The sequence below is a fragment of the Megalobrama amblycephala genome, linkage group LG7, assembly GCF_018812025.1.
Source record: "Megalobrama amblycephala isolate DHTTF-2021 linkage group LG7, ASM1881202v1, whole genome shotgun sequence".
NCBI lineage: Eukaryota > Metazoa > Chordata > Actinopteri > Cypriniformes > Xenocyprididae > Megalobrama > Megalobrama amblycephala.
The window spans coordinates 4672145-4686144 of NC_063050.1; the positions used below are offsets into that span (position 1 = coordinate 4672145).

A 14000-nucleotide genomic window follows, 5' to 3' on the forward strand; every position below is an offset into this window, starting at 1 on the left:
GCACAGGGTTTGACATTCTCTATGTTTTTCAGTTGTATGCAACAGCAAGAGAAAAAAAAACGTAATTTTACATGCTGCAACAAATGCGACAAGGTGAGGTCAGAAAGGTTATGTCTGTGGAAACTAGAATAAATAGCCTCGGACACCAAAGTTAGACAGTTTTACTAGAACAGGACTGAAAAATCCATGTGCATCTCTACTGGCAGGGTTTTGCTGGTGAGAGCAGGGCAAGGTTTTGTTATATCTTATTACATTAATTAGGTTATCTCTTATTATATTAAAGTATATCTACTGAAGTATAAGAAACAATCAAATGTATGTTCAGAGAATGAAATCAGTACCTGAAGCAACAGTCAACTCATTTTATGCTCAGGATGTTCGGTTAATGTCTCTTTAATGACATCGGTTGTAACTTGTAAAGTGTCCAAAGTCCTTTCAGCATAACCTTTGTTGGCCATATGGTTAAGTAGGTACACACACGTTTTGCATTTTTTTGCATTCTCTGTTAAATATGAGTAAATACACCGGGTAAATAAGTCAAGTGAAAAGCAAAGATTACAAAAAGGCTATGTTTGAAACTATTCACAGGAATGCAGAGATTCAACAATTTCACAGAACTGATGAGTGTTTGTTGATGGACACTCTAAATGCAGGAGTAAAGAAAAGATAAATCAACTCAATGTATACTGACAAATGTGGAATATATCATGTACATATTTCATCATAGTTCAATAGAGAAAGACATTGATAATTGATTAGATAAAACAATTGTTTACTAGTGGAGAATGTAAAAGAAATCTGCTGATTCTTGATTCTTACTAACAAAACTTTGAATCAGAAATTGAATTTACCTACTGACCTTGAATGATGATAATTGTCTATGTTTCTTGTTCTGTGAACTGTCATCTTGAGCAGAAGCTCTGAAGCTCCTTTCACTCATGAATTTCCATAAAGGACTTTGAGCACCAAGTTTTTTTTTTCATCTGAACTTCAGTTAAACCCCACCCACTTTTGGAAAAGATTACATAACATGATCCAGTAAATTAAAGTACACAGGTGAGCAACTGTCTTGTCTTAGGTTTTTATGAAAAGATTGTGTCCCAGTAATCCAGGGATTTTCAAAATGTTTCTGGAACCTCACCAGCACATTTTAAATGTTTTTATTGGGCAGACTCATCTCAGGTCATATCTATAATCAGCTGAGGAGTTAATTCAGCCGGATTCAATAAGAGAAACATCTGATATGTGCAGTCCTGAGGAGGATCCAGTGTGGAAACACATGCAGCAGTAAAAGTGTGACAGTAATTCTCCATAGAAATGACATGCCAACACTGGCGTCCTGTTTAGTGTTTCTCAGAGTGAGCGGGTCTTTCAGCTTAATTATCTGTTCTTTCACAGCAAGAAACAAACTGAAGGTTTAATATATAATGGTTTTCAAAGAGGTATGATCATATTTTCTCTCTTTCCACCATTTCTTATTTAAACAACAAAAGTGATTTTTTTTTAAACCTGAATTTACTTGCAGTATTTAAGTCAATGTGTTGCTTGTGGAATGTTAGATTGACAACCAGATAATCTAAAATTATGACAAAACGATGAATGAGAAGACCAGTGGGCACATTACAGAACGATCCAAAATTTAGAATCCTATTTTATCCGTTTAGAATCCTATCTTAAGTGTATTATCTTATCTTAACTACGGATAGGGAAAGGGATATTACAGAGCATCCTAACTCGACAATAAATCCTAAAAAATGTCTTAAATTTAGGACAACCCCACTGGTCTCCTAACTTCAAGATTATTTGAAAGCTAACTGTAAAAGTCACATAAAAATAGCCCTGTCTGAGAATGGCGTCACATTTATTGATGATACAAGATAAAGATCAGCAATGTTTGATGGTGGAAAGACTTGGACACCCAAATGATGTGCTGCACTTTGACGACAAAACACTGATAAATAATTACATACACATCACATAAAATATAGTGATAGGCTTTGCCTTTTCTACCAATCTTATCAAAACTTCTCTTTCTGCAGCCCTTAATTAAAAGCACACTTATTTAGTTTCTCCATTTTAATCTCTAACTTCACAGCTGCTTGCATGTTGTTGATTGCTTGGTAACAGACCTGAGAGTTGATTACTGAACTTGATAGAGTGGTTTAAGATTTCCGAACTATGAGATTCTGTAAGATAGGATAAGAAAAATCCTAAATCAGGTTAAAGGTGCCCTAGATTCAAAAATTGAATTTACCTCGGCATAGTTAAATAACAAGAGTTCAGTACATGGAAATGACATACAGTGAGTCTCAAACTCCATTGTTTCCTCCTTCTTACATAAATCTCATTTGTTTAAAAGAAGAACAGGCGAATCTCAACATAACACCGACTGTTACGTAACAGTTGGGGTGTACGCCCCCAATATTTGCATATGCCAGCCCATGTTCCCAACATTATAAAAGGCATTACACAAGGGCAGCCAGTATTAACGTCTGGATCTGTGCACAGCTGAATCATCAGACTAGGTAAGCAAGCAAGGACAATAGCAAAAAATGGCCGATGGAGCAATAATAACATGATTCATGATAACATGATATTTTTAGTGATATTTGTAAACTGTCTTTCTAAATGTTTCGTTAGCATGTTGCTAATGTACTGTTAAATGTGGTTAAAGTTACCATTGTTTCTTACTGTATTCACGGAGACAAGAGCCGTCGCTATTTTCATTATTAAACACTTGCAGTCTGTATAATTCATAAACACAACTTCATTCTTTATAAATCTCTCCAACAGTGTAGCATTAGCCGTTAGCCACGGAGCATAGCCTCAAACTCATTCAGAATCAATGTAAACATCAAAATAAACACTGTACTTACGCGATTAGACATGCTGCATGATGAACACTTTGTAAAGATCCATTTTGTGGGTTATATTAGCTGTGTGAACTTTTTTTATGTTGTTTAAGGCAAGCGCAAGCTCTTGGGGCGTGGAGCACGAGAATTTAAAGGGCCACACATCCTGAATCGGCTCATTTCTAATTATGCCCCAAAATAGGCAGTTAAAAAAATGAATAAAAAAAAATCTATGGGGTATTTTGAGCTGAAACTTCACAGACACATTCAGGGGACACCTTAGACTTATATTACATCTTTTTAAAAAAGTTCTAGGGCACCTTTAAGATTTGCTTCTATAATCTGAATTTGTGAAAAATCCTAAAATTCACTTTTTATATTAGATTAGATTTCATTAGATGTAATATGCCACCAGGTGAAGAACAGAAAGTGAGATTTACAGAGAATAAGCTGCTCTCTGTTAATCACGAAACCCAAGAAACTGCAGTATCAAACAGTTGAGAAACATTGCAAATTCAAATGGAGTAAAAAAAGTTCTCTCCTTTTCTCTACTAAATATGCTGAAGCTCAAACTTTTTGATCAGTATTATTTTTATATTACTGCATTTCGTTAGATCGGATGGGATTTCTGAAAAAAAAAAAAAAAATGTTGCCAAGGAATCAGAGGGGGGAAGAATAGATTCTAGCCTTTACAGTTCTAAATGTCTATTCAATAATGTGTAGCAAGTGTTTAACCATGTGAATTATTCATATATCACAACTATTCAGTGTTTTCAAACACATAATGTTTATTTGAGGTTTCAGACATAGACATTAAAATGAATTACTTTAAAAAAATAAATAAAATAAAATTAAATTATTTTAAATTCAAATTCATACACAAATGCCTTTAGAAGCTGCATAGCTATCCTTTACATCCAATTATAAATTGACGTTTAAATTATGAATAAATGTTAAATAAAAAGTGTTTTATTCATATCAGATACAGATGTATATGAAACAATAAAGTGTACTCTATTCTTCTCCCAGTTCGCCGGCCACTTATCCTACTTTTATGTATTTCGGGGAAAATGGTAGAAATTTATTTATTTAGGCTATCAACTAACATGATCATTAAAGGTGTTTAAAAGACACAACACATTCACTTCCACATATTTGACATTCGGACAATTCATTATATAGTTCAGTTATATATTCAATATTTTGAATAAAAAGGAAAAATAAAATAATGATTCAGTAGACAAAGTTTCACACAGGTAAGATGTATTGTCGATTAGGAAGTCCCAGTAGTCCAGGTATTTTTGAACTGTTCCTGGAGCCTCAGCAGCACAGATGGTGGAGTAACTCTAGCAGAGGAGTTAATTCAGCCGGGTTCAATAAGAGAAATATCTGAAATGTGCTGAGGATGATCCAGGATCAGTGTGGAAACCCTTGCTGCTGTCAAAGTGTGACCTTAACTCACTCTCCATAGAAACGACACGCCCACGTGTTTTCAGATAGTGAGTGAGACTTCCGGCTTATCTGTTGTTCCACAGCAGGAAGTTTTAATATATGCGGTTTTCAAAGAGGTACGATCTCATTTTCTCTGTTTCACTTATGAAAGAAATAGTTCTCTATTTAAAAGTGTGTTACGTGTAGCTGGTGGAAGGATGAGGCAGATACGGATTTCCACAATAATGAACAATACTTTAATATATTCAGGCAAGGAGTACCTAACATACACATGAACATAACATTAAGACGGACGAGGAGTGAAGGGAGTGAGTGCAATATATGGGGAGTGCTGACAATAGAGTCCAGGTGCAGGTGATGAGTGATGATGAGGAACTGACGAGGGAAGTGAGTGCAGGTGTGGAGAACAGGAGGATCATGGGATATGGAGTCCAGGGGAACAAGGGATCTGTAACAGTACCTCCCCCTCCCGGTAGGCGCGTCCTCGCGCCGTAGATGGAACAACCGGGAGGGGGGCGGGTGCCCTGGAGACCTCATGCCGGTGCAGGGGGAGGAGTAGACTGGAGTGGAGGTCTCCAGGGCAGGTTCAAAAACCATGGCGGGTCAGGAGCCGTGGGCGGCCATGGCGGGTCAGGAGCCGTGGGCGGCCATGGCGGGTCAGGAGCCGTGGGCGGCCATGGCGGGTCAGGAGCCGTGGGCGGCCATGGCGGGTCAGGAGCCGAGGGCGGCCATGGCGGGTCAGGAGCCGAAGCCGAATTGCCGATGAGCCCAGGTGGTGGTGAGGATCCGGCGGGACAGGGCGATGCCGCAGGCTCGGCCGACCGAGGCGCAGGCGGGGCTCCAGAAGGCCGCAGAGGAGCCAGAGCGACAGCCGACCAAAGGGACGCAGGAGGGAGTGAGGAAGCCAACGGAGCGTGAGGGACGAAGGGACAAGGTGAAAACCGAGGAGTGCAGTCCTGATGTGAGGGAAGGCCGACAAACGACTGATGCGGAACCGGGGGGAGGATGGAGCCTGGCGGAACTGGTGGACTGATGGGCCACGGTGGAGATGAGGGAGGTTGGAGCCAAGGGGGAGCATCTGGACCAACGGGCCGAGGTGGAATCCTGGGTGAGGTGGCTTGAGGTGGAGGTGCAGTGTGGACATTAGTGGAAGGAGGTGGGAGAGGGAGGCAGGGAGGGAAAACAGTCTTAACAAAGTTCATAGTAGGAGTAGCTGGCTCGGCGGAGACTGGCGCTGCTTGCTCGGCGGCGGAGACTGGCGCTGCTTTCTCGGCGGCGGAGACTGGCGCTGCTTGCTCGGCGGCGGAGACTGGAGAAACAGGCTCGGAGAAAAAGTCTATTAGCCAGGCCGCATCATCTGGCGGCTCGCACAGGGATGGAGCGGCAGGCTCGGAGAGGGCTAGAGCGGGCTCTGGAGAGACTGGAGCGGGCTCTGGAGAGACTGGAGCGGGCTCTGGAGAGACTGGAGCGGGCTCGCTTCCTCCTCCTCCGCTTTCGGGACCCAGTGGAGGAGTGTGGGTTCCGTGTGGGACAGGCGGGAAGTTCGCTGGAGGGGTGTGCGGAGGAAGACGGAGGCTGTCTGACTGGCCCGGCCAACCGTGTTTCTGGATGGACTAGAGACAGACACCCATCCTGAACCCAATCAACAACGAATTTGGAGTCATTTAACCATAAAATAGAATTGATAGTTTCGCTTAAGGAGAAGCGATAATCAGGTTCACCAAAACGGATGGTGTCGTCATCTAGTCCATCCAGAAACAGGGAGATTAAAGACGCTTCAGGCCAGCCAGACAAAAAAGCTAGCTCAACGAACTCCTCCACATACCTCTCCAGCGAACGACCCACCTGTAGTAGCCTGATGAGGCGATCGCCAGCCGATAGAGGAGTGGAAGGTGTTGGAGGAGCAAGAGCCAGGGAGCAAGGGGTAAGTCTCCATCTCTCTTGTGGAAATCCAGTCTATATTGGTCCGTCTTTCTGTTACGTGTAGCTGGTGGAAGGATGAGGCAGATACGGATTTCCACAATAATGAACAATACTTTAATATATTCAGGCAAGGAGTACCCAACATACACATGAACATAACATTAAGACGGACGAGAAGTGAAGGGAGTGAGTGCAATATATGGGGAGTGCTGACAATAGAGTCCAGGTGCAGGTGATGAGTGATGATGAGGAACTGACGAGGGAAGTGAGTGCAGGTGTGGAGAACAGGAGGATCATGGGATATGGAGTCCAGGGGAACAAGGGATCTGTAACAGTACCTCCCCCTCCCGGTAGGCGCGTCCTCGCGCCGTAGATGGAACAACCGGGAGGGGGGCGGGTGCCCTGGAGACCTCATGCCGGTGCAGGGGGAGGAGTAGACTGGAGTGGAGGTCTCCAGGGCAGGTTCAAAAACCATGGCGGGTCAGGAGCCGTGGGCGGCCATGGCGGGTCAGGAGCCGTGGGCGGCCATGGCGGGTCAGGAGCCGAGGGCGGCCATGGCGGGTCAGGAGCTGAAGCCGAATTGCCGATGAGCCCAGGTGGTGGTGAGGATCCAGCGGGACAGGGCGATGCCGCAGGCTCGGCCGACCGAGGCGCAGGCGGGGCTCCAGAAGGCCGCAGAGGAGCCAGAGCGACAGCCGACCAAAGGGACGCAGGAGGGAGTGAGGAAGCCAACGGAGCGTGAGGGACGAAGGGACGAGGTGAAAACCGAGGAGTGCAGTCCTGATGTGAGGGAAGGCTGACAAACGACTGATGCGGAACCGGGGGGAGGATGGAGCCTGGCGGAACTGGTGGACTGATGGGCCACGGTGGAGATGAGGGAGGTTGGAGCCAAGGGGAGCATCTGGACCAACGGGCCGAGGTGGAATCCTGGGTGAGGTGGCTTGAGGTGGAGGTGCAGTGTGGACATTAGTGGAAGGAGGTGGGAGAGGGAGGCAGGGAGGGAAAACAGTCTTAACAAAGTTCATAGTAGGAGTAGCTGGCTCGGCGGAGACTGGCGCTGCTTGCTCGGCGGCGGAGACTGGCGCTGCTTTCTCGGCGGCGGAGACTGGCGCTGCTTGCTCGGCGGCGGAGACTGGCGCTGCTTGCTTGGCGGCGGAGACTGGAGAAACAGGCTCGGAGAAAAAGTCTATTAGCCAGGCCGCATCATCTGGCGGCTCGCACAGGGATGGAGCGGCAGGCTCGGAGAGGGCTAGAGCGGGCTCTGGAGAGACTGGAGCGGGCTCTGGAGAGACTGGAGCGGGCTCTGGAGAGACTGGAGCGGGCTCGCTTCCTCCTCCTCCGCTTTCGGGACCCAGTGGAGGAGTGTGGGTTCCGTGTGGGACAGGCGGGAAGTTCGCTGGAGGGGTGTGCGGAGGAAGATGGAGGCTGTCTGACTGGCCCGGCCAACCGTGTTTCTGGATGGACTAGAGACAGACACCCATCCTGAACCCAATCAACAACTTTGGAATTTGAGAGTCATTTAACCATAAAATAGAATTGATAGTTTCGCTTAAGGAGAAGCGATAATCAGGTTCACCAAAACGGATGGTGTCGTCATCTAGTCCATCCAGAAACAGGGAGATTAAAGACGCTTCAGGCCAGCCAGACAAAAAAGCTAGCTCAACGAACTCCTCCACATACCTCTCCAGCGAACGACCCACCTGTAGTAGCCTGATGAGGCGATCGCCAGCCGATAGAGGAGTGGAAGGTGTTGGAGGAGCAAGAGCCAGGGAGCAAGGGGTAAGTCTCCATCTCTCTTGTGGAAATCCAGTCTATATTGGTCCGTCTTTCTGTTACGTGTAGCTGGTGGAAGGATGAGGCAGATACGGATTTCCACAATAATGAACAATACTTTAATATATTCAGGCAAGGAGTACCCAACATACACATGAACATAACATTAAGACGGACGAGAAGTGAAGGGAGTGAGTGCAATATATGGGGAGTGCTGACAATAGAGTCCAGGTGCAGGTGATGAGTGATGATGAGGAACTGACGAGGGAAGTGAGTGCAGGTGTGGAGAACAGGAGGATCATGGGATATGGAGTCCAGGGGAACAAGGGATCTGTAACAAAGTGATTTTGTGCATTAATTTATACATGTACAGAACACACAAAATACTTTTTCTGATTCAATCTCCTACTATTGGCTCAGTATTTAAGTCACTGAGTTATATGTGGAATATTAGAGTGACAACCAGAGAATCTCAAATTATGACACAAAGACAAAATAATTAAAAAAAGATCAGTGAAGGACAGAAAGTGAGATTTACGAAGAATGAGTTGCTCTCTGCTGATCACAAAACACAAGAATCTGCAGTAGCAAACAGTTGAGAAACATTGTAATGGTCAACTCAAATGATTAGCCAATAGAGGTTCTCTTTTTCTCTGCTAAAATGCTGATGTAGTAAAGTTGAGTAAGATTATCAAATTGCTGGTATTTTAAACAGGATTATTACACCACAGCTCTTTGACTGGTCAAAATGGTTAGACAGTAAATCTGGAGCTGGGTGAATGCAACATAGTATTTACAGTTAAATATTGAGACAAAAAGCGTCTTTTAATGAAACAGAACCAGATTAATAACCATCATGATATTGATATATGAATTAATCCTGTAATGTTGGAGTGTATGCTTTGTTTGGCAAGTTGTTTTCTATTTTAAAAATCTACAAATAAGTTGGAGGTGTAAAAGTACAGATATCAAACATTTTACAGCCAAAAACATAACTTGAAAGTAATAAAGTGTCCACATTTAATTAACTAAAGTAATAAACTAAAGTATTTTAAAGTAAAAAGTAAACACTTATCTTAGCTTTTTAAATCAACTTTTAAAATTTCTCATTTTAGTATTTTAAAGAATGTTGTGGAGAAACTGGTCAAACCGGTCATAACCACATTCAAATTGTTCTGATTATGTAAGACTCTCGGACACGGCAGATGGTAAGCTAAAAACAATATCCTGAAACCTGAAGCCTTTTCAGCAGTGGTTGGACATTTAATTATAGTGATGTTATTCACTGAAAAAACGTGAAAAAAAAATGATGGTGGGAAAATTATAAAATAAATGTATTTATTTATTTATTTTGGTGAACAGTACTTCTAGAAAATGCTGCCTTATCTGTTACATGTCATTGAAGGTTTAAAAAAGGAAAGTTAAATGTATGTGCATATGATTGAGAATTGTAAAAATACCCATTTTCAATCATTATGGAAAGATGTACACAAGTCATGATGACATATGACTTTGTACTTGGAGTAAAACGTCCCCTATGTGGACACTTCACTTTAAATAGTGAAGCAAAATAATACTTTAATAGTGAAGCACTTTTACTCAAATACTGTCATACCCTAATAAATAACACCATCTGAAATAAGTTAAAATAATTCTAAAATAAATAATTCAAACTCAGTATTTCATGGCTATGTACAGTATTTTGCTTATTGCACACATACCCACCAAATAAGGTCACTCATTGCCCCAATATGTAAGGAATAAGTGTACAGTCAATGGCCTGATATGAGGCAGAATCTCCCTGTCAGGGTTTATTTTGCAATAATAATATAAAGTCATATTATACAAGACTATAGGATACAGTTCAACTGTTCATATGCAGTGAACCTGTCAGGATTTTAAAAAACCAATCAAATCCAAAACACCCAATGACTCACAGATCCATTCAGTATACATAAAAAACACTGGAGAAATTCATTGAAATGTCAAAGAAATTGTAAATGTAGATTTACAAGACTGAGTACACAGTTCAGATAATGTTGGCAAACTCTATATGATAACGTCTTTAACTACAAAACTCCAATAAAACTGGGACAATATGTAAAATGTAAAAATAATATTAACAAACACTGATTGACTTATTCAATTGAAATGTGTGCTCAGTTCACATATGCTGAGTGTTTTTTGGTGTTTTCAGGTACAGGACCATGAAGGAAACATTAAATGAATTGGCCCACCTGAGAGACTCTAGGTTCGGTCAACCCTGGCCCAGACATGGTCTCAAACTCCTCCACTGGTTCTCCAATGACTGTGTTTCTTTTAGCAATGACAATGTCATGATCTCTGAATGTGACCCAGCCAACGGAGATTTTGGTTTTCACCTCTTTGAGAACAGATATGACGAAAATGGGGATAAACTTCTTCCAGACATAGACTTCCCTTACTATGTGGTTGGCAATCTAAATTCACCAGGAGCTGAAGAACTTCCTGATTATGTCTCAGAAGACAATTCTCCTGACCTTCACAACAGCAACACAGACCGGATTATTGTCAGTCTCTATGATGAGGAGTGGTTTCAGAGAGTTTATGTGACTCAACACCGTGACCGATCAAACGACTACGATCCAAACGCCACTTACCCAATCTCCAGAGGCCTTCTCATGATCATCAGGAGGATGAGTTTAGAGCACTTTCTGAAGGAAATGGGTTATTATACATACATACAGCCTTTCAACCCAATGCCTGTCATCAATTACAGTCCTCAAACTACAAACACATTCAGTCTAGATTTCACTGCGGTCACCGCATCATCCAGCGATTCAGATGACAGCGAGTCTCCTGAAACACAGAACAATGACACCAAAATCCAGATGGATGATGACACACCTTCACTCAACTCCTCAGAGAACTTACACAAGAGGAAGGGATTTTGGGAAAGTATCTGCACCATACTTTAAAACAAAATATTGTACACTGCAGCAGTCAAATGCTTTGGAAATTCTCCAATTATACTGATAATATGACAATAAATAAGGCTCTCTACAATAAAGAAAAGCATGCAAGACACAGAAACTGCTCAATTCTGCTGAATTAAGTGTTTGTGTTTGCATAAAAATAAGCAATATAAAGAATATACTCCAAAAATCTTTTGTGTAGCTGACCCCGTCTGAATGATGGCCGAAAATTTACTGATGAGTTTCATGATTTATTATTGTACATTCTCCTTCATTACTGCCCATTTCAGGGGTGCAAAATGAGTCAGTTCCCGCCCCGATAGAAAAGCAAAATGTGATTGGTCGTAGCGAGAGTGTGCTGAGATTGGTCACCGTAACGTGGCCGTTATCTGATTGGCTTGAGTAGTCGGTGGGTCGAATCGACCTATTTGTGGATTTGTCTGCAGTCGTGATGCTAGAATTGTTTCAGAATCCACAAATGTGTGAGGTGATCCACAATTGCCGCAGGAAGAGATTCACAGATGTACAGGTGGTGATTCACAAATAAATGCAGGCAGAGTTGTGCTTGTGACATAAAAACATATTTGTGAATGTGTTTTTTTATTAGCAAATCTAATTTTATATATTTGTAAATTTAATATTTTTTTGTGACATACAGTACAGTCCAAAAGTTTGGAACCACTAAGATTTTTAATGTTTATAAAAGAAGTTTCGTCTGCTCACCAAGGCTACATTTATTTAATTAAAAATACAGTAAAAAACAGTAATATTGTGAAATATTATTACAATTTAAAATATCTGTTTTCTATGTGAATATATAGTAAAATGTAATTTATTCCTGTGATCAAAGCTGAATTTTCAGCATCATTACTCCAGTCTTCAGTGTCACATGATCCTTCAGAAATCATTCTAATATGATGATTTGCTGCTCAATAAACATTTATGATTATTTTCAATGTTGAAAACAGTTTTGTACTTTTTTTTCAGGATTCCTTGATGAATAGAAAGTTCAAAAGAACAGCATTTATCTGAAATACAAAGCTTCTGTAGCATTATACACTACCGTTCAAAAGTTTGGGGTCAGTAAGAATTTTTATTTTTATTTTTTTGAAAAGAAATTAAAGAAATGAATACTTTTATTCAGCAAGGATGCATTAAATCAATCAAAAGTGGCAGTAAAGACATTTATAATGTTACAAAAGATTAGATTTCAGATAAACACTGTTCTTTTGAACTTTCTATTCATCAAATAATCCTGAAAAAAAATATTGTACACAAATGTTTTGTACAATTGTACACATTAAATGTTTCTTGAGCAGCAGATCAGCATATTAGAATGATTTCTGAAGGATCATGTGACACTGAAGACTGGAGTAATGATGCTGAAAATTCAGCTTTGCATCACAGGAATAAATTACTTTGTGAAATATATTCAAATAGAAAACAGTTATTTTAAATTGTAATAATATTTCACAATATTACTGTTTTTTACTGTATTTTTAATTAAATAAGTGTAGCCTTGGTGAGCAGACGAAACTTCTTTTAAAAACATTAAAAATCTTAGTGGTTCCAAACTTTTGGACTGTACTGTATATATTTAACATATATTTGTGGATCTTATTCTATTCATTTGTGCATATGATGCATAATCTATCTCAGATAGCATGGTGACATTGATACAATGTTGATGTTTTGATCCAAACCATTATTTTGGTTGAAATTGAGATTGGTGGAGACAGTGACATTGATCTAACAGTGATTTGTAGTTGAAGACCAGAAGATCCTGCAGGTCTGTATCTCTGCAGAACACTAGTGGGTGTTTCCCAATCAATCAGTGGGGCGTTTTCAAACCACGATGGGCTTTTACCCGATTTGCTCTAATCCACTGGGGTTGGTTTAGGGTGGACCTTCATAATTTTAGCAAGTATGTTGAAAAATGGTTGAAAAACATCCATTGTAGTTTGAAACTGGCCACTAATTGCCCATTTTGGTTTTGCATGTGAACTTCTCAGTAGTTTAATCAATTCTTCCTCATGAGAGAGAAAACACAGGGGTGTCCTATACATATTTATTAAGATATATTTATTTATTAGTGACATGAAGGTGAGCAAGAATATCATACTTTACACATAGCACATGTATTGCATCTATAACTCAATGCTTGCAGAGCAGCTTGACTTCTTTCCTTTAATAGGAACGATGGTAGATGAGGATGGACAAAAAAAAAAAAGAGAAGCACCCTTTTGATAAACGTGACAGTCACTGCGTTCCATTCGGAAGGGCTCATCCCTATGCCCTAATCCTTTCAAAGGGTTTACCCTCCGGAGTGAGAGCTTCGAAGGGATGAAGGGTGTAGGGGTCAGAAAAACTCTTCTTTTGGAACGCACGAGGAAGTGCCTTTGTCACACATTTTGTACGCTGGTTAACCCCCAAAAAGCATGCATTTTGTTTATTTATTTATTTATTTATGTTAACATTTTTTATAATATTTATTTATAATGTATACTGTGTCTATTTGAGATATTTAAATGGACTGATAAAGGGATCCGTTAAGTACAATATCATTTTAACCATAATAATGTACCAAATCTAACTTGTATAAATATTACAGTAGTATAGGAAAATACTATACATACATTTATAGGTAAAATCAAACTCCAAGCCTCCTGAACCCATTCTCTGACGACAAACAACTTCCCTGTGCAAATGTAACGGGGTATTTAGCCCGTGTTGTACGGGGAATTTGTTAGAGCTGCCCTGGAAGACTGAATAACGAAAGGATCTTAGTCCCCGTTTTCAGTGCTTTTAGTCTTGTTATATACTAATGTATATATGTTGTGTCCTACTTTATTGAGATGCACTCTACAGACCGACAAGGGTAGGCTTCAGTTAGAGTAATGTCACGAGATGGCTTCCTGAAGTAAAAGTATATGTGAGACACAGTCTAAAATACTCCTCAGTTCCCTGATATAATAAAGTGGGTAAGACGCCCCTACTCCCTGACAGCTTTCAACCAAAATAAAATAAAATAAATTAAAATAAAATA

The 14000-nt window shown here is 40.9% G+C and overlaps 1 protein-coding gene across 1 annotated transcript; it reads left to right on the top strand.

The window, feature by feature from the left end:
- The first annotated feature begins 10201 nt into the window (after positions 1-10201).
- On the top strand, positions 10202-10957 carry LOC125271531. Its single transcript, XM_048195568.1, has one exon. It carries the CDS (start codon positions 10208-10210, stop codon positions 10955-10957), a length of 750 nt encoding a protein of 249 aa, XP_048051525.1. The 5' UTR covers positions 10202-10207.
- Positions 10958-14000: the final 3043 nt, after the last annotated feature.